Here is an 18,483-nt window from a genome sequence, read left to right as displayed (position 1 = left end):
CACACACACACACACACACACGTGCATTCAAATGGAAAAACATGGGCCTCTCTTTTCTAGCTTGGGGTAGAAGTTAAAACGATTTCAGAGACGGAAACTCTTTCAAACACACAACTAGAAGAACACATACACACACAAAACTAAGACATAAACAGAAATACACACAACAAAACATCAACATACAGAAAAAGAAAAACTAAATTATTCCTAGACACACACGCTTCTTCATCCTCCTTTTCTTTCCCCCTTCCTGCAGACGTGGAGCGGCCCTGAGAGGCTGTTGGCTCTGGACGAGTTGATTGACAGGTGCGAGACCAGTCAGGTGAAGCACATGATGCAGGTCATCGAGCCCCAGTTCCAGAGAGACTTCATATCCCTGCTGCCCAAAGAGGTACCCACGTATACGTTTATCTGTCTGTCCTAAAATGTATCGCCGTAACGATCAGATATGAAATCAGGATGACTGCGTGACCGTGTGTGCGTTGGGAGCAGCTTTTTAAATGTGTGTGTGTTGGTGCGTTTGCAGTTAGCTCTGTACGTGTTGACCTTCCTGGCTCCCAGAGACCTGCTGCAGGCTGCTCAGACCTGCAGGTACTGGAGGATCCTGGCAGAGGACAACCTGCTGTGGAGGGAGAAGTGCCGCGAGGAAGGTAAACACTAACACACACTGGACACAGTAAATACACGGTTCACTGCGTACTCAGTGCCAAGGACAGGTATGTAAAGCGCACCCTGCTTTATATCTACATATAAAACAACAGTACAACATGTATTAGATGGTGCAAACATAGAAAATGTTATGTTTTCCAATTAAAAAGAAATGCTATTTCACATTTAGATCTGTGTGAACAAACGCTAGATCAGATAGAAGCTCTCTCAGCCTGTTTTGGGCCTCACCAACTGATAATGACCAGAAAAAACCCTTTTATTATCGATCGTGTCGAATTTTAGTAGCAGCGCTCGTAATTCAGCATATCCTGAGTGAATATAGGGGACACACTGGTACTGGTTGTACTTGTTGTTGGCTGTCTTACTTGTCTTCTCTTGTCATTTCCTTTTTACTTATTTTCCTTCTTGAATCTGTTTCTGCCAGGCATCCATAATTATGGCTAAATTATATATGAACATCGCAATTACTCAGTCAACATAATGTAAACATTGTAGGTTTAGCCTGGTCTTATAATTTGTTTTTCTTAGCGTCAACAAATCCCCTGAAAAGACCAAAACCAACAATGTGTCTCAAAGTGCTTCCTGTCTGTGGCTCTGCGCCTCAAGCCCATTAAAGCTGCAGATACCATTTAAGATACCGAGGTCACTCCTGTTATATTATTTCTGTGAATTTGGTGGATTTAATGACACAAAGTGTATTTTCCCTAATGACACACAATGACACAAGTTGATTCTGATAAATATATTTTACTTAACTAAAATGTCTTAAATGTGACTTTTATAAGGCAAAAATACAAACAAAGAAAATTACAGCTGGGGACTATTTTCATTTTGTGCTCTAGTAAATATTTTGGACAGACAGAACAATTACAGATGTATAAGATAGATATTGTTATCAGGATCACCTAATAACAGTATCTACTGACCGGGGGCTACAGATGAAAAGTAGCCTTCTGGCTAAATCTGGCATATTTACATCATTGGTGTTCATTAATGTGCGCTGTCCCTTTTTAAATAAATACATTTTTTAAAAAACAAATTGTTGGGTTTTTTATAGGATTTGTTATATATTATTTGTTATATATCATTTTACCAGACTTATTTCTAAAATAACATTAACTGTGCATGGCTCCTTCCTTTCTCCTCCTCTTCTCTCTCTATCGCTCTTTCATAGTGTTTTGTTTTGGCACATCTTCTTCCAAACCCTTGAAAAATTTGTTGTATTTCCCGTTGTGGCTGTGAGAGTTCGTCGTATGCTGCCTCGGCTGGGGCTCTGTTGGTGTGTTTTCACAGGGGAAATATGTACAGTAAAAGAATACAAGACAGGAGCTTCGCTTGTATTGTGCTTTCTAACCTGAGTGTAACATGCAAACACGGCTACACTCAGTCAGTCACTCCTCTTTCATTCAGCGCAATGCAGTGGCTCTGTGTGTGTGTGTGTGTGTGTGTGTGTGTGTGTTTTTCTCTCTGGGCTTTGTGCCAGTCAGCCGAGATTCACTGCCAGCACTCAGCAGCCATACCAATGAGCCTACCTAGTGTTAGCACCACGACACAGCCATACTAATGAAGCCAGTGTTAACTGCAGCTCACCAGCTTCATAAATAAGGCTAATTTGTATTTGCACTACACCCGTGTCATACCAGTGGGAACGGTGTTGGCGTTAGTGAGAATACAAATGCAGCCAATGCATTAGCCTGTTACATAATAATGAAATAGCGCTGATGTTAGCTTACAGTAGGAACTCTACTACAGCCAGGCATGCCAATAGAAGTTACTACATTTACACATTTAGCTGACGCTTTTTATCCACTTACAATTGCTATATAAAGTTGCACACCTATGGAGCAACTAGTGGATAAATGTCTTGCTCAGGGACACATTGGTGGAGGATTGAACCCAGGTCTCCCACATCAAAAGTGTCTTTAACACTCTGCCTTTGCCAACTAAACTTAAGTTGGCTTAGATTACAAGTAGAAACTACATTAGCCAATGTTGGCGTATACCACAGTTATTAAACTGTTGAGTCCAACTAAAGACTCAGTAGCTAAAACTGTGGTTGCTAATTAGCATCTCTGCTGGGGTGTGAGCTTACATGGCTCATAAAAATTAAACATACTTTTAGCTTTGCCAAATTCAGTGAAAATAGTGTTGTTGTTTTTTTTCTTACTTAAATTATTAATCAGTCATCAAAATTGTCTCTCCGCAGGTGTATCAGAGTCTGCGTCGTCTCGTCGCAGGAAGTGCGTGCGGCCGGGCGTCGCTGTCAGTCCGTGGAAATCGGCCTACATAAGACAACACCGTATAGAGAACAACTGGAGGAAGGGAGACACACGAGAACCCGCGGTACGCTACACTCTCTGTCACGTGCACCCTGGTTCAGCTGGCCAGCGTGTATTGATATGTAAACATAAACGTTCTCTCTCTGCAGGTGTTGAAAGGTCACGATGATCATGTGATCACGTGTCTACAGCTCAGCGGCGACCTGATTGTCAGCGGCTCCGACGACAACACGCTCAAAGTCTGGTCCGCCATCACCGGCAAGGTAAGACGTTTGTGTGTCAGCAGAGAGACATATTGATTATGTAAATTATGACATCCTGTTGCTTCAGCTACAGCTGCACGTCTGTGTGTGTTTGAAGGCGTATTACTTCAGTGTTGCAGTATTATTTTACTAATCAGTGTACTATAAGTACTTTGTCAAGCGGTGTTTTTATTTTGTGTGGCGGAATTGCGTTGCATTTCTTATCTTTCTAGAAGCAGTGCTTTTATTTTGATTCAGTTCAAGCAGAACTTTTATTTTTTATAATTTCCAGTGTTTAATGATTCCTGTTGTTAGTTTGTCAGACATGAAAATTTAATCTGTAGTTGTTTTGATAATCTAATAATCATTTTAGGGAATTTATTTTAAAGCAAATGTCTTGTTTGTTGGATTTCGGACAGCTGACAGGGCAAAAGAAGACGTTTTAAGACGTCACCTTGGCCTGTGGGACATGGTTACAGACATTTTCTGACATTTTTAATGCAAAACGATAAATACTTTAATCAAGAATATGATCCACACAGTATTTGATAATGGAAAGAATCATTAGTCGCAACCCTTGAACTTGAAGGCCTGACAGATGTGGGATTTTTAAGACGGGTACCGATTTTGATATTTTGTGATTTTAAAATCCGACACATTTGTTATGTGTGTTTTTTTGGCCCTCACCAAGATAACGTGGCTCCAAACGTGTTTGTTGCCAACATTTAGCAGATATATTGGTCGGGCTCTACTTGAAAGTGCTTCATAAATTTGAATAATAAAATAGAAAAGATGCCTTTTATGTAGGTCAGCATGACCCAGTATGACACTGTAAAGCTTAGATGGCTGAATAGAAAAGGATGCGGTGAAAAAAACCGATACTAGCAGGAAGACCAGTTGTGTTAGTCAGTGTGTGTCATTGAGATGTTATTTAAACACCATCTGTGTACGCCGCAGCCTGAGGCGTCTCCGTTTGAATCCACGGCCTACAGTGTTTGTCAAAAGACTCTTTCTCTTAGCAGATATATATTTCAGCTGTACACACACGCCCCTTCCTCTCTTTACTTTATCCTGTATCAAACAAACGCGCACACACAAGAGGTGGGCTGTACATTTAATCAAGTACCGCTTTATGTACTTGAGTATTTCATTTTTATATGCAACTTCAGACTTTATACTTCAGTTTTAGTTACTCATTACGTTTCAGATTACAATTACTGTCAGGTGAAAACCACGTATCTCCAAATGTGGTGATTCTGAATGTGTGTGTGTGATAAATTGAAGGACGCCATGTTCCTCTATAGTGGAGGTGTGCGATATGTGTTGTCTACAATAATATCTTAATTGTTTTTTCAGCTATTTGTGAGCCGACATTATCGAATAGGCTACGTCACTCACTTTGCTAGAAACAATTAAAAAACACCTTGTCCGCTCTGTCATTGCGTCATGCATGCAGATCACGTGCGCTAGAGTTAAACAAGCTGGAAAAATCATGAGTGAAGTAAAAAATGGGTGAACAAACAGCACCAGGAGTTAAAACACTGACGCCACCAGCCAAACAATCTACGTCTTTTGATTGTACCGCTAGAGGTGGATCGGCCTGGCTCGATGGATGTTGCTCAAAAGACGTCAATCAGCAAACTATGTCAAAAATCGGGTGCCGTTAAAGACCGCAAACTAACCACGGCACGGAATATGAAGATTATGAAAAACTTCTGCAGTCAGCTGACCACGACAGGCCTGAACCAGCTGAGGTATCAGCATGAAAACCAAAAATTCTGTTCAAACACAGCTACACTGATGAAGACAGAATCAAACCCGTCACACAACAGGTACGACAGAACTCACAGCTAATGTAGCGACAGAGCGAGAAAATCCTCCTCCTTCAGCTAAATAATCTGTTGAAACCCTCCTTGGATCAGGTGGAAAATGCATCGTCACAAAGATAAAAACAGGGCTGTTTCTCTGAGCTCATGAAAAGCCGACTTGTTAGAGATACGTGGTTCCCACAGGACAGCAACGCTACAAACGCATGATGATCTTATAGACCATGATGCATTGTTGTAGATTAAAAATGTTATAAAAGCAGTTAAATTAGCTCAACCTTGAACATCTACAGCAGTAAAAATGCAACATACACATCAATGCAGCAGGAATATTAATCCAGAAACATCAGATATAAAAGTGAAACACTGACAGGGAACATTTTACTGTTTCACTTTCACCTGTAGTGGAGTACTGTCACACTGTGGTATCTGTACTTTTACTTATGTAAAGGATCTGAATACTTCTTTCACCACTGAAACACACGCCCACCAACTCGGCGTCTCTGTCTGGTTTCGGTGAAACATTCTTCAACTGGACACACCTGCTCTGTCCTACGTCTGGACCTGCCCTTTAGTGTGTGTGTGTGTGTGTTAGTGAGTGTTTGTGTGTTAGGAGATTCTTCCTGCAGATAAAAACACACACACACACACACACACACACATCTATACCCTGAAGGGATGATGAGGTGTGTGTTTCCACTCGTCCTCTCTGAGACAGTTCAATTTAAATAACCTTTATTGGCAGAAGTTTAACTTCCGCCCACAGCCCGGATCACAGCAGTAACCGCAGAAAAAGTTTTCCTCTGTTGCCGCGGCAACTACCACTACAACACCTTCAAGGTGAAACTGCATTTTCTGTGTGTGTGTGTGTGTGTGTGTGTGTGTGTGTGTGTGTGTGTGTGTGTGTGTATATGCGCCTCAAGGGGAGCTGTAAAAGTAGAACAAATATTGACACACACACTTTTATATACACAGATTCATCACACACACACATTTAAAACACACAAATGTTGACAAAGATATACTGAATGTAGAAAACAGTCTTTGCCCAGAAGACTCTAAATAGCACCATTACCTAATCTGGATTATTGGGTTATTATTATTATTAAGTTTTTGGGGGATTTGTGTAATTATGCTCAGCAAATGTGAAATTGCTAATTATGAGATTACACACAGAAATGATTGAAATACATGAGTGAACAGTGATAAATTGATTTATTTATTTATTTTTCAGTTTTCTGGTTTGGCTTCTGTTTTAAATAAAAATCAAAATCAGGCCACCCCACTCTGAAATGACTTTTTTGTATTTACTGGGAACAGTTCACAATAAAGGTGACTTGTTTCTGACTTTTCATCCATAAATCCTGCGACCTACCAGCACCTCACTGTTGTTGCAAAAAATTTTCATTCAAAGGCGACAATATAAAAATGTGATTTTTTTTTTAATTGTTTTTTTTTATTTTTTATTCAGAGGTATTATTATTACATTTTTATTTTTTATTCATTGATAGCTGACAGTGAAAAGTGCGACATAATTAAAACATTCGGTGGCAGAAATGACAAAATAAAGTAACAATATAAAAAGAAGCTGCAGTACTTCTACACGGCGTTTTAACATTCACCCTTATGCTGTATTTGTCAGTTGTAGTCGCTGTTCTGCAAATGTTACATAGGTTCACTTTAAATAACGTTATTTAAATGATTGTTGACACTCCTGGAAGCCTGGAAAAGAGGTCAAGGAGAGTTGTTTCATTCATATTTATTTAGATTTCTCCAGCAGTATAGTAAATGTTTTCATCGGCGATGTGTTTGTTTTGGACTGTTTGAAAATGTGTACGTGGCCATCTGGACCTGGCTTGTATGAATTCAGTAATTCATAGTGTTTAAAAGGCATCCCTGCGATTTAACACAGACTTTTGTTACAAGAGAGTTGTTTCCGAGCCCACGATGACATCATCAGGGTTACGTTTTCACAGGCTGAGGCGGACGTTACGTAACTGACCTTTTTATTTGTGAAATCAGCGGACTGTCCCTTTAAAAGAATGAATGATTCGTCTGTTCATTAAAACCATTCGCTTCTGTTCTCCGTCTCTCAGTGTCTGCGGACGTTGACGGGTCACTCCGGCGGCGTGTGGTGCAGTCAGATGGCGGTCGCCACGGTGATCAGCGGCTCCACCGACCGGACGTTGCGTGTGTGGGACGCCGAGACGGGCGAGTGTGTCCACACGCTGTATGGACACACGTCCACTGTGCGCTGCATGCATCTTCACGGCAACCGGTAACACACACGCACACACAAACACACTTATGCACACCCACTTATATTTACACGCACGTTTACTCTGATGACAAACATGCCCACTGCCTACAGCTCGTCTCCATGGTAACCGGCATAACATTAATATAGTGAAGTAATTGCACATAAACACACAAACAAAACTTAAAACACACAGCAACACACACGCACACATACATAAACCACACAAATACACAATAATAAATACAAACATACAGCCACATACTGAACATAGTGAACACACATATTAAATAGATGCATGAACACACATGACATACATATACACAGGAACACACACACATCTACATACTTCAAAAACACTAATACACAGAAACACAGAAATGATGAAACTGGGTCACACAGCATGAACACACACACACACACACACACAAACACACACAAACACACACAAACACACAGACCTCTGCTTCACTCTAATAAGACAAACTTGAGCTGACCTGATTAGCTGACAGTGCAGTGATGTCATACCTCCCCCTCTCTCCCTCAGGGTGGTGTCGGGCTCTCGGGACACGACGCTGCGAGTGTGGGACGTGTCGACGGGCCGCTGCGAGCACGTGCTGACGGGCCACGTGGCGGCGGTGCGCTGCGTCCAGTACGACGGGCGCCGCGTGGTGTCGGGCGGCTACGACTACATGGTGAAGGTGTGGGACCCCGAGACGGAGGCGTGTCTGCACACACTGCAGGGACACACCAACAGAGTGTACTCGCTGCAGGTACTCACGCCTTTTTCATCCACTGTCTTCTAGTCTGATCCCAATCTGATATTTATTATCTGAGTATTTATTGACCAACATAATCAATAAGCCTGTGTGTTTGTGTCTGAGATAAAATGTCCGTCCCTGGAGGTTGCAGGCGTGTAAAACACTCGCATGATCTTCTCTCTTTCCAGTTTGATGGCGCGTTTGTGGTGAGCGGCTCGTTGGACACTTCTATCAGAGTCTGGGACGCAGAGACAGGTAGAGACACAGATCACTCTGTTCAGTCCAGACATGAATTTAAATTAATTAAGCTTATATATTAGTAAATATATACGCTTGGTACATAATTACCAGTTTATCAGGTACGCATAGCTAGAAAACAAAGTCACGACCTGGCAATAAATCCTCAACCTCAAAATGTCACAGTTTTATTGTAATTCTCAAGGCTGTAATTTGTGTTTCCAATATTTTGTCTACCCTGAGTGTACCTAATAAACTGGCAACTGCTTGCAATGACATAAGGGAACTGTGTTGACTACGTACCCTAAATTACACTACAATCATAATTAGAATACGTTGTTAAATGTCAATAAAATAGGTATGACTTCATGTAAAAAAAATTATTCAAGAATTTAGATTATATGTAATGCACGTGAGTTATAAGGTGTTAAATTACATTCTTATTAAATTTCAAATAAATCTCTATTAGTGTTGAAATAGTTTTAATTTAAACATTTAATTATTAAAATTAAAAAAGGACGTTTGTGTGTCAGCAGAGAGACATATTGATTATGTAAATTATGACATCCTGTTGCTTCAGCTACAGCTGCACGTCTGTGTGTGTTTGAAGGCGTATTACTTCAGTGTTGCAGTATTATTTTACTAATCAGTGTACTATAAGTACTTTGTCAAGCGGTGTTTTTATTTTGTGTGGCGGAATTGCGTTGCACTTCTTATTATAACATCAAAATAATTTCTGGTCAGATTAAATTAAAATAAAATAATAATAATAATGAAACAACAGAAATACAAACTCCCGAGACCTTATATTAAATTTTGTAATGTTTTTATAAATCTGCCCGTTTTCTCTCTGATTGTCTCATTAAAAATCTTAATGTCATGTCATCAGAATCATTTAAAACATGTTAAAGCACATTTAATGAAAGGTTTAAACAACTCAACCTGTCCTGTCCAGGTGGGTGTGTCCACACGCTGACGGGCCACCAATCGCTGACCAGCGGCATGGAGCTGCGTGACAACATCCTGGTGTCCGGCAACGCCGACTCAACCGTCCGAGTGTGGGACGTCAGGACGGGACAGTGTCTCCACACACTGCAAGGTGAGCGAGAACAGTGTCCCCCCTGGGAGAGTGTATGTGTCCGAGAAAACAATGAGAGCAGCGCAAAGCTGTGTGTGTGTGTGTGTGTGTGTGTGTGTGTGTGTGTGTGTGTGTGTGTGTGTGGATGACAACCTCCATCTTGTTGTCGACTCAGCACTAAAACACACTGACACAAAAGCTGCAGTCCTCCGGGAGAAAGAGAGGAAACATCGGAGATATGAAGGAAACAAGGAACAAACAGTAGAAAGGAATGAAGGAAGGAAACAAGGACAAACAGTAGAAAGGAAGGATATGAGGAACAAAGAATAGAAAGGAAGGATATGAGGAACAAAGAATAGAAAGGAAGGATATGAGGAACAAATAATAGAAAGGAAGGATATGAGGAACAAATAGTAGAAAGGAATGAAACAAGGAACAAACAGTAAAAAGGAAGGAAGGAAGCGAGGACAAACAGTAGAAATAAAGGAAACAAGGACAAACAGTAGAAAGGAAGGATATGAGGAACAAAGAGTAGAAAGGAAGGATATGAGGAACAAAGAGTAGAAAGGAAGGATATGAGGAACAAAGAATAGAAAGGAAGGATATGAGGAACAAAGAATAGAAAGGAAGGAATCAAGGAACAAATAGTAGAAAGGAAGGAATCAAGGAACAAATAGTAGAAAGGAAGGAATCAAGGACAAATAGAAGGAAGGAAGGAAGGAAACAAGGACAAATAGAAGGAAGGAAGGAAGGAAACAAGGACAAACCGTAGAAAGGAAGGAAGGAAGGAAGGAAACCAGGACAAACAGTAGAAATGAAGGAAGGAAGGAAACAAGGTAAAACAGTAGAAATGAAGGAAACGAGGACAAATAGTAGAAAGGAATGATGGAAGGAAACGGGAAACAAAGGCAGAAATGAGATGAGTGGCCTGCACAAGTGTGAAAACTATATATTTACAATATTTTTATTAGTATTTTCACAGTGTGGTACACAGTACTTAAGGATCTGAGTACGTCTTCTACCTCTGCAAAATGGTGAACATAGTGAAACATTTAGGAGCTAAAGAGCCAGATAGTTTTCCTCAGGAGTTGGTAGAGACCAAAACTGGAGCTAATAGAGAGAGAGAACATTGGACGACTCCAAATGAATGATAATATTGTTCAGTGTCTGCTGCAAAAAGGCTACTGGTTATCAATAACAACTCAGGGCTGTGTGTCTGGTTTGGACCCTTTCTGCCCTCTAGTGGTCACTTAATGCAACTTCAAAAGTATCTTGGTAGCATTAACAGGCTCTGCTCCTCTGGACTGGGTTTACATCCGTTGTACTGGACAGTTTTCAGTGTCATCAGCAGCACAGATACACAACACTTACGGAAACTCTGTAAAACTAAAAGTTAATTAATTCAGAACTACAGTATTTTTATTATTAAAATCTAAAATGTGAATAGTTGCTGTTTTTTTCTGTTTTATATTGTTGACTGTGGCACTGCTACTGGTTGTCTATGTGTTGGCGTGTTGAGGAGGTCAGAGGTCACGGTGTGATGATGTTTCCTTCAGGTCCCAATAAGCACCAGTCGGCCGTGACTTGCCTGCAGTTCTGCCGAGGTCTGGTCCTGTCCAGCTCCGACGACGGGACGGTTAAACTGTGGGACCTGAAGACCGGGGCCTGGCTGAGAGACGTGGTGGCCCTGCAGAGCCGGGGATCAGGTCAGGGCCGCGAACATACAGTGGTGGGGCGAGGGGGGTAACTGTACACTCACCCGTTAACAGACTAAATCAACCGTCTTCTTTCTTTACAGGTGGAGTTGTGTGGCGAATCAGAGCGTCCGACACTCGGCTGGTGTGCGCCGCCGGCAGCAGGAACGGGACGGAGGAAACCAAACTGCTGGTGCTGGACTTCGACCTGGACGACAAGAAGAAAGAGACGGACTGAGAAGAAGGACAGAGTGATGTCATCAGAGACAAGAGGACAGAAATGACGATGCCAGACTTTTTTCTTTTTTTTTACCAATGTCATGGCGACGTCCAGTTTCTCCAACAGTCCGACATGAATGTTACAACATATCCTGATAAACGGACACATTAAAGAGGACAGACGGGCGGACAGATGGACAAACTTAAATCTGGATGCTCGCTGTGAATGATAAGATAAATAAAGATAAGAGTTTAAGGTTAATAAATAAAATGGCTGCGCTGACACGGACGGCGCCAAATGGACCGTACAAAATGGCTTCCAACGTGGCGGCCTCGGCCTGGCGGGAGCTGTGGCGACAGAAGAATGCTTTTGACCCCTTGACGGACAGAAACATGGATGTTAATGTTTTCCGCGATGGTGGTCGAATTTAACTGACGGAGGATGCAACGACGAGGGCATTGACTTTTCTTTGCTGCTGAACCAATGAGGAGGTCAACGACGCTATTTAAACAAACCAACATGCAACATGCTCGGGCAACATGCAACGGGCAACATGCTCAACATGAATGTGAAGACAGTAATCAGAAATCAGTCCGTATTGTTTTTCATACCAGCAGCCATTTTCAGTTGGCTTGTTTTTTGTTTAGTTGCCGGTGAAACTTCCCGTCTCTGTTGCCTCTAAATGTACTTTGTGTGTTTCGGCCCTGCAGTACTGTAACATATGGAGTGTTTGGAGCTGTACAAGAGCCGGTGACGGCGCAGGAAACGTCAACTCAGCGGGTGAAACCGTGAATGTTTGGGAATAAAAGTTTCCCATTAGGCAGAGAGGGAGGACTAAACTGTATAATCCAGCCACCGCCAGAGTCTCACATCTCTAAAGAGAGTCCAAACAATCCCTCACTTTCAGTCAAGCTTTACAGACGACCTTTTTTATAGTAAAAAACATTATTTTAAAGGCAGAGGAGGATTATTTTTACTACTCCAAGCTGCTTGTCACCTCTGTAAAAGTTTACTGCACGCTAAATCACTCACAGACCCACACGACTCTGTGAGTTATAGTGCAGTTTTGCTCATAATATGTCACAAATCCTCAGTATTCCTGCCAAAAGTGAAGTTAAATGCAGAACAATGTGTTTAAAAGTACAGACGGCACAGACGACTCCTTGGTTCTGCCTTTTTCACAGACGGCCTTTTGATGTCACAGCAGGAAACGCACAGGTGGAAATTATGACATGAATGATGGCTGAATACCATGTAGCTGCTTAAGTTACACTTGAATATAACGGAGACAGTGTTAATGTCATCAGTAACGCTTGTGTCCATCAGATCTGTAACTGAACACTAAAGACTCGACTAGTTTCAATCAGTAATCAAATGTTGTCGTTTAAAAGGTGTTAGATTGTTCGGCTAAATGTAAAATAACATTTATCAAAATGTAAAACAACTAGTCGTTTGCTATAAAACTGCTTCATGTTTTATTTTCCTACAATCTTTAGTGAAAATCAACTGAACACTGAACTGAATCTGTGAGAAAAGCAGGTTTAAGGAACCGCCCTTACTCTTAAACCTGCTTTTAAAAATATTTTTACTTATTCACTCACTTTTTCCGCATATTTCTGTTACACGTTTTTGCTCATTATTTAACTCCGTATACTCAATATTCAGAAAGACTACAGAAACAACCGGAGGAACCAAACTACTTATACAGAAAGTCTTAGGAAGCGTAGAAAGGCCATTGAATCTAACCACTTGTGACATTTAATCTCTACTTAACATTTAAATGTTGAAATGTAAATACCACTTAATTTAAAGAATGTTTAACTTTGAAAAACATCTGAATTTATGTGATTTGTGAATTTCAAAATGTAACTTTGTAAAATTGCAGAACAATTGCAAACATTATTATTTTTTGGTTATGGGGTTATTTTTCACAATTAAATATAATATTGTAATTATTTTGGCCTTTCTGTGCTTCCATAGAAGATTTTTTTTCTGTTCTAAGCTGTTTTTTTTCTTCATGTGTCTCCAAAGAGTCACTCCTCATGTTTTCCAGCTTGTGAAATATAAAAGAAAAAAGATAAATAATTTAAAACAGCTCCTTCTACCAGATATTAATCCGATAAACTGTCGTTGCCCGGCAACAACTCCAGCCAATAAGCAGAGGTTTGGGTGATATTTCCCCCAGCAACAGGTGGTATTTTAGGCGGTGATTTTTCCTGTAAACTTGACCTTTGCAGGTGTGAGGCTCTGCAGAGGCGTCCTGATCACATTATCATGTAAAATACTGTAAATACAAAGAGGATGTAAATATTCAGCTTTTTATAAGAAGAAAATATTGTTCTTGATGGGAAGAGAAGAGGAGGGAGGGGATGAATTATGGATCAATAAAGATGAGTTTTATAAACCGCTGAGTCGACTTGTTCATTCTCAGAAATGTCTGACGCACTTTTATGAACAATACTTTTCAAGTTGATGTTTTTATTTAGAAAGAACGCAAGCTGTGATGTCTCAAGCTATGGTTGCCCTTTCTCACAAATAAAAGTGTTAACCAGTTCACTGAAGCTAGAAGATAAACTGAAGCATTGTCTTACAGCAAGTTTGCAAAAAAAAGTCTATATTTCCAGGTAACAGCTAGATAAACGAAGTATGACAGAAAGTACAGAAGGGATAATGTATTAATATTTTAAATTAGAAAATAATTAAACAATAAAATAGACTACTTTTATATACTTTGTTCTATTTCTTTTAATGACACTTTTACAAAATCTGTTCAATTTTATAAGCACAAAAATTAAGTCGATGATGGCTGCAACCTAGAATGCAACTTAATCTTAGAGAAGTGGGTAATACATTATTTCACAGGTCTGTAATTTTGTTTCGATGTTTCCTGGGAAGGGCTTTGTAATTTCGACCTAATTATATGGAAGATAAGTGTTTAATTAGTAGATGTATTAATTAATTGCAAGTAATTTCTAGTGTAACCTTGAGAGTCTTTTAATCAGTGCACAGCAGGTCAGCCGAACAAGCAAAAATACACAGTTCAACGTACTTTATATGAAGAGTGAAGTGTCCACTAATTTATGGATAAATTATTAATATTAACTCGGGTTTAAATGGAGCAGTACTTCAGAAAATTACCAATGGAGGCAGTAAACCAAAGAACTGGAGCATCTGTGTGAATGTAAATCAGAGTGATCCTGATGGCTGCAGAAATACAAGTTAAAATGAAAATAATAATCACTGCAGCCACACACAACCTGTGTTTATTCAGCCTGTTTGGCCCAGAAACTGATGAGGAGGTTACCATGGTAACGATGCTGGGGTGGGGGGGCAGCGCAACTAAGCGTCAGAGGCAATTGGCTTTCAACAAAATACCTGCAAGCTGCAAAAGAAGCAGAAAGAAAGACAGACTAAATCGTTAAGCATTCAAAGTGTTCAGCATTCAGATCCTTTACTTAAGTAAAAGTACTAATACGAAACTGTAAAAATACTCTGTTATAAGTAAAAGTTTATGTATCATCAGGAAAATGTACTTAAAGTATAACAGTAAAAGTACTCAAAGCAGAAAAGTGCCCAGTATATCTAATGATATACCACATACAATATATACTAAGTGGTGGAAGAAGTACTCAGATCTTTTACTAGTAAAAGTGATACCTGGAAAAAAAGTACTAGCAGTAAAATGTACATAAAGTACAAAAAGTAAAAGTATTTGTTATGCATTAGGACACATTTTAAATTCATATTATTGGATTATAATTATTGTTGCATGAATGTGTTCGCAACTTGAAGTATATGAAGTAATTAAAATGATGAGCTTCACCTTTACCAGCTGCAACATTAAAGTAATTAACACATTAATGCATCACAAATTATAATCCAGTGATATATTTTATTCTGAAATGGGCCATTCTGCATAATAAGTACTTTTACTTCAGGTACATTTTGCTGCTAGTACTTTTGTTTTCTTTCATAAGTGAACCTTTGCATGCATTTTTTTTTATTTTACTTTTACTTGTAGTATGTTTACACTGTTGTATTGCTATGTTTACTTGTAAGTAAAACATTTGAATACCCCATGGAGTGAATGTGACCTTTGTTACTTTATTAGTCTTTAAAGTCTTTTTAATGTAAAATGCAAATTGTTTCATCAGGAGAGTCAGTCGGGTGTGATGTTCTCTCTGTAATTAACTTTAAATTTCACTTTTTGTTGCTGCTGCTGTCAAACGACTTCGGCCAAACTTCCTTCAAAATCAGCAAAAACAAAGCTTTTTAAAAAAATGTTTTTTAACTGAGACTAAACTCCTCCATCTTCCTCCACATTTCCTGACGGCTTCATAGTCTGTCTCAGCGCTCACAGCAGAGCTTTGTGTTTCAGGATACGTGGGCGTTGGTGGGAGAGCGAGCAGATAACATTATGCAACAAAACTGGCTTCAACATCCTGAACAAGTAACAAACTGAAACACGTAGGAGGTGCTTTATGTTTGTTTGAGCTTCATTGATAAAATTAATAAAATAAATGTTCAGTTATAGGCTTTCTTTGAGTCGCATGTTGGCATGCTAGCCTGCTAGCATGTTAGCACAACTGGATTGATTTGTTCCTTCTCACTGCAACCACGTGAAAGAAGAAAGAGTCTGATGTTACGGGGGTTTGCTATTTTTATGGCCTTTGAGGCAATAAAAAGTTCAACATGAGAGAGTTTAATCTGCAGCTGCATCAAGAACAGCTTTAAAATCTGATATCTGCAACTGATTAAAAATACGGAGGCAACATAACAAGCAGACGGCTGCAAAACCTGAGCTGAGTTTGTGATCAACATAAAACATTGTGAGGAAAGAAAAGCAAATAAAATGACATGGAAATGAGGAGAGGAGAGGAGGCTTTAAGGGGAGAAGGAAGGCGGGGGGAAAAGAAAGGAGGAAGAGGAGAGGAGGATTAAGATTAAGAAGGAAATGAAAGGAGAGAAGCAGAAAGTACTAGTAGAAGAGCTGCAGAGAATCTAATGTGTGTTCTGTATTTTAATGTGCAGTGTTCAATGTGACTTCTTCAACCAACACACTTTTCTTTCACTTTACATTCTGTGTGTGTGTGTGTGTGTGTGTGTGTGTGTGTGTGTGTGTGTATGTGGATGCAAGCAAGAATCTGAAAAATCTCTCTCCTATTACCCATGAGGCTTTGCAGCGTGTTGACAGCACAATAGTAAGCCCCTCAAGGCCAGCTAAAACACTCACACACACACACACACACACACACACACACACACCTCTAAGTGAAAAGATATTTTCTTGTTTTCTTTCTGAAAATCATCAATATTTTAAACCCTGGTTGATATTTTTACTATTTTATGGGTAAAATCCATTTCCTGTTCGCTGAGTGATTAAATAATTTGGTTTTTAGGCAGATTTTCTGGGTAACATCACAGACACAACATTGCCATGTGTTTCTACACTCTGTGGTTTGTATGTACTAAAACAATTTCTTACAGATCCTCATTGCACAACAATATATACTAGATGAAGTACATAAAAAGTATATTAACAGTATATTAAATGTTTTTAAGAGCGGGTCCCTGTTTTGTTTGTATCTCGTGCACCAACAAAGTGTTTTACGGTTATTTATTTCTGTTTGGAATGTAACTGCCATGAAAAAACTAGCTAATCGTTATTTTTCTCTCTAGCTCACTCACTCGCTCTTTTTTTTTAAGTTTTGAAGCTGTCCAACAATTCCTTACTTTATTTTTAACGTTAATAAACAACAAGAAACGCCCACCTTTCGTCCTAATAATGATCCTACAATCCTTCCTCATTTTATGAAGGAAGTGGTGCACAAGTTCAAGAAGCAGGGCCGTCTGTGTTTGACCAGTTGGGGATGCCAACTCCACCCCTAAAAAGATACATTAAAATAGTGGAGCCGGAACACCTGGAACTAAATTAAACCAAATACTACAGGAACTCTGTCTGGTTCCTGGGATTGAAATTCTCCTCTGAGTTCCTGCAGGGGAAAAAACTTTTCTGTCTGATCCTCACTTCTTTAATTGTGCAATAACTGATGTTTTGGCCACTTGGGGGCAGTAACAAGATGTGAACACAACACTGACATCACCTTTCAAGTTTATATATTGAATGTCGTATTTGTGTCACCTGATGAATGAAAGTCCAATATTTGCTCTCTTTTAGCTCTGTTTTTGGTCTCCACCACCTCCTGAAGGAAATATCTAGCTCTTTAGCTGCTAAATGCTCCACTGTGTTCACCAGCTCGTCCATAACTATGCCTGTCTGCTGTTTGCTGTTGAGCAGGTACAGTACAGTGGCTTTTTACAGCTTCTTCTCTGAAAACGATGCAGTGAGAACGCTTGAGTGAACCACAACTGTAAATGTTCAGATGGACAGATAAAAAACTACCCTAAAGTGAGGCAGATTTGGCTGCCATTATTATTAAAAACATGAATCACATATCATCACATATGGACGCTTTGTCAAGACCCCTTGACGTCACTTTTTCACACCCAGGCTACCTTAGCATCGTTTTTTGCATGTATAGGGCTCTGCAGTCAAGTTAGCAAGAATACCTATGCATCATCAAGTTAGACTTTCAAAATAAAAGTAGTGGTTAACATTGTGAAACATCATGGTTTTGGTTAAAATAACTGTGACTTAAATTATGTAAGTTAAGTAATACCACTGTAAGTGACATGACTTGATAAAGGAATAAATGTTGACTTTTTGTTTCCCACAGGAAACAAACACCAGTCTCCTGGGTGAAAATCTGGTTTTCGTCCGAACCACATCCTTACTCGGATATTTCTGTTATTTATACGCGGCCCACTTTTAGTGTTGAACAATGGCGCTAAAGGGTGCCATGTGTGTTGGTACCAGACACTGAAAGACAAAGCGTAGCTATCGGACGCCCTGGGAATATAAACAGGCTGGAATTATAGCTGCTTTAAAAGGCTGTTTGAGGTGCTTGGTTTCAGGATTAAGTTTTGAATGAGGTTAAAGCAGTTTAATGTTTGGTTAGGGAGTGCATTATGTCAATAGAGGCCCTCACAAGTATAACAGAACAAATGTGCGTGCATTCACAACAGTATAATGTGTTGCAGGACTCTTGCGTTGCATTGCATTAGATTGTAAAGGTGTTTGTGTTATTTTGTCCATCTGTACTCCCCCAGTAGGAGTCTCAGTTGTTTCTACGAGTTTGTGTGTGTGTGTGTGTGTGTGT

General features: G+C 39.8%; 1 protein-coding gene across 3 annotated transcripts in view; it reads left to right on the top strand.

Annotated features, from left to right (window-relative positions):
- The window catches only part of LOC123980847 (F-box/WD repeat-containing protein 7-like), a 41,724-nt gene extending 28,065 nt beyond the window's left edge, over window positions 1-13,659 (top strand). For all 3 annotated transcript variants that reach the window (XM_046065395.1, XM_046065394.1, XM_046065396.1), the window contains 10 exons: window positions 257-391; window positions 527-650; window positions 2,876-3,012; window positions 3,098-3,211; window positions 7,113-7,294; window positions 7,821-8,046; window positions 8,223-8,289; window positions 9,227-9,370; window positions 10,906-11,055; window positions 11,148-13,659. In XM_046065395.1, coding sequence (XP_045921351.1) covers window positions 257-391; window positions 527-650; window positions 2,876-3,012; window positions 3,098-3,211; window positions 7,113-7,294; window positions 7,821-8,046; window positions 8,223-8,289; window positions 9,227-9,370; window positions 10,906-11,055; window positions 11,148-11,281 — 1,413 coding nt within the window. In that variant the 3' untranslated portion in view covers window positions 11,282-13,659. The remainder of the gene's footprint in view (window positions 1-256; window positions 392-526; window positions 651-2,875; window positions 3,013-3,097; window positions 3,212-7,112; window positions 7,295-7,820; window positions 8,047-8,222; window positions 8,290-9,226; window positions 9,371-10,905; window positions 11,056-11,147) is intronic.
- The last annotated feature ends 4,824 nt before the right edge of the window (window positions 13,660-18,483 follow it).

This window comes from Micropterus dolomieu, linkage group LG12 (assembly GCF_021292245.1).
Source record: "Micropterus dolomieu isolate WLL.071019.BEF.003 ecotype Adirondacks linkage group LG12, ASM2129224v1, whole genome shotgun sequence".
NCBI classification, from domain to species: domain Eukaryota; kingdom Metazoa; phylum Chordata; class Actinopteri; order Centrarchiformes; family Centrarchidae; genus Micropterus; species Micropterus dolomieu.
Note: the sequence above shows the minus strand (reverse complement) of the source record. Positions and strands in the feature narration are given on the sequence as shown.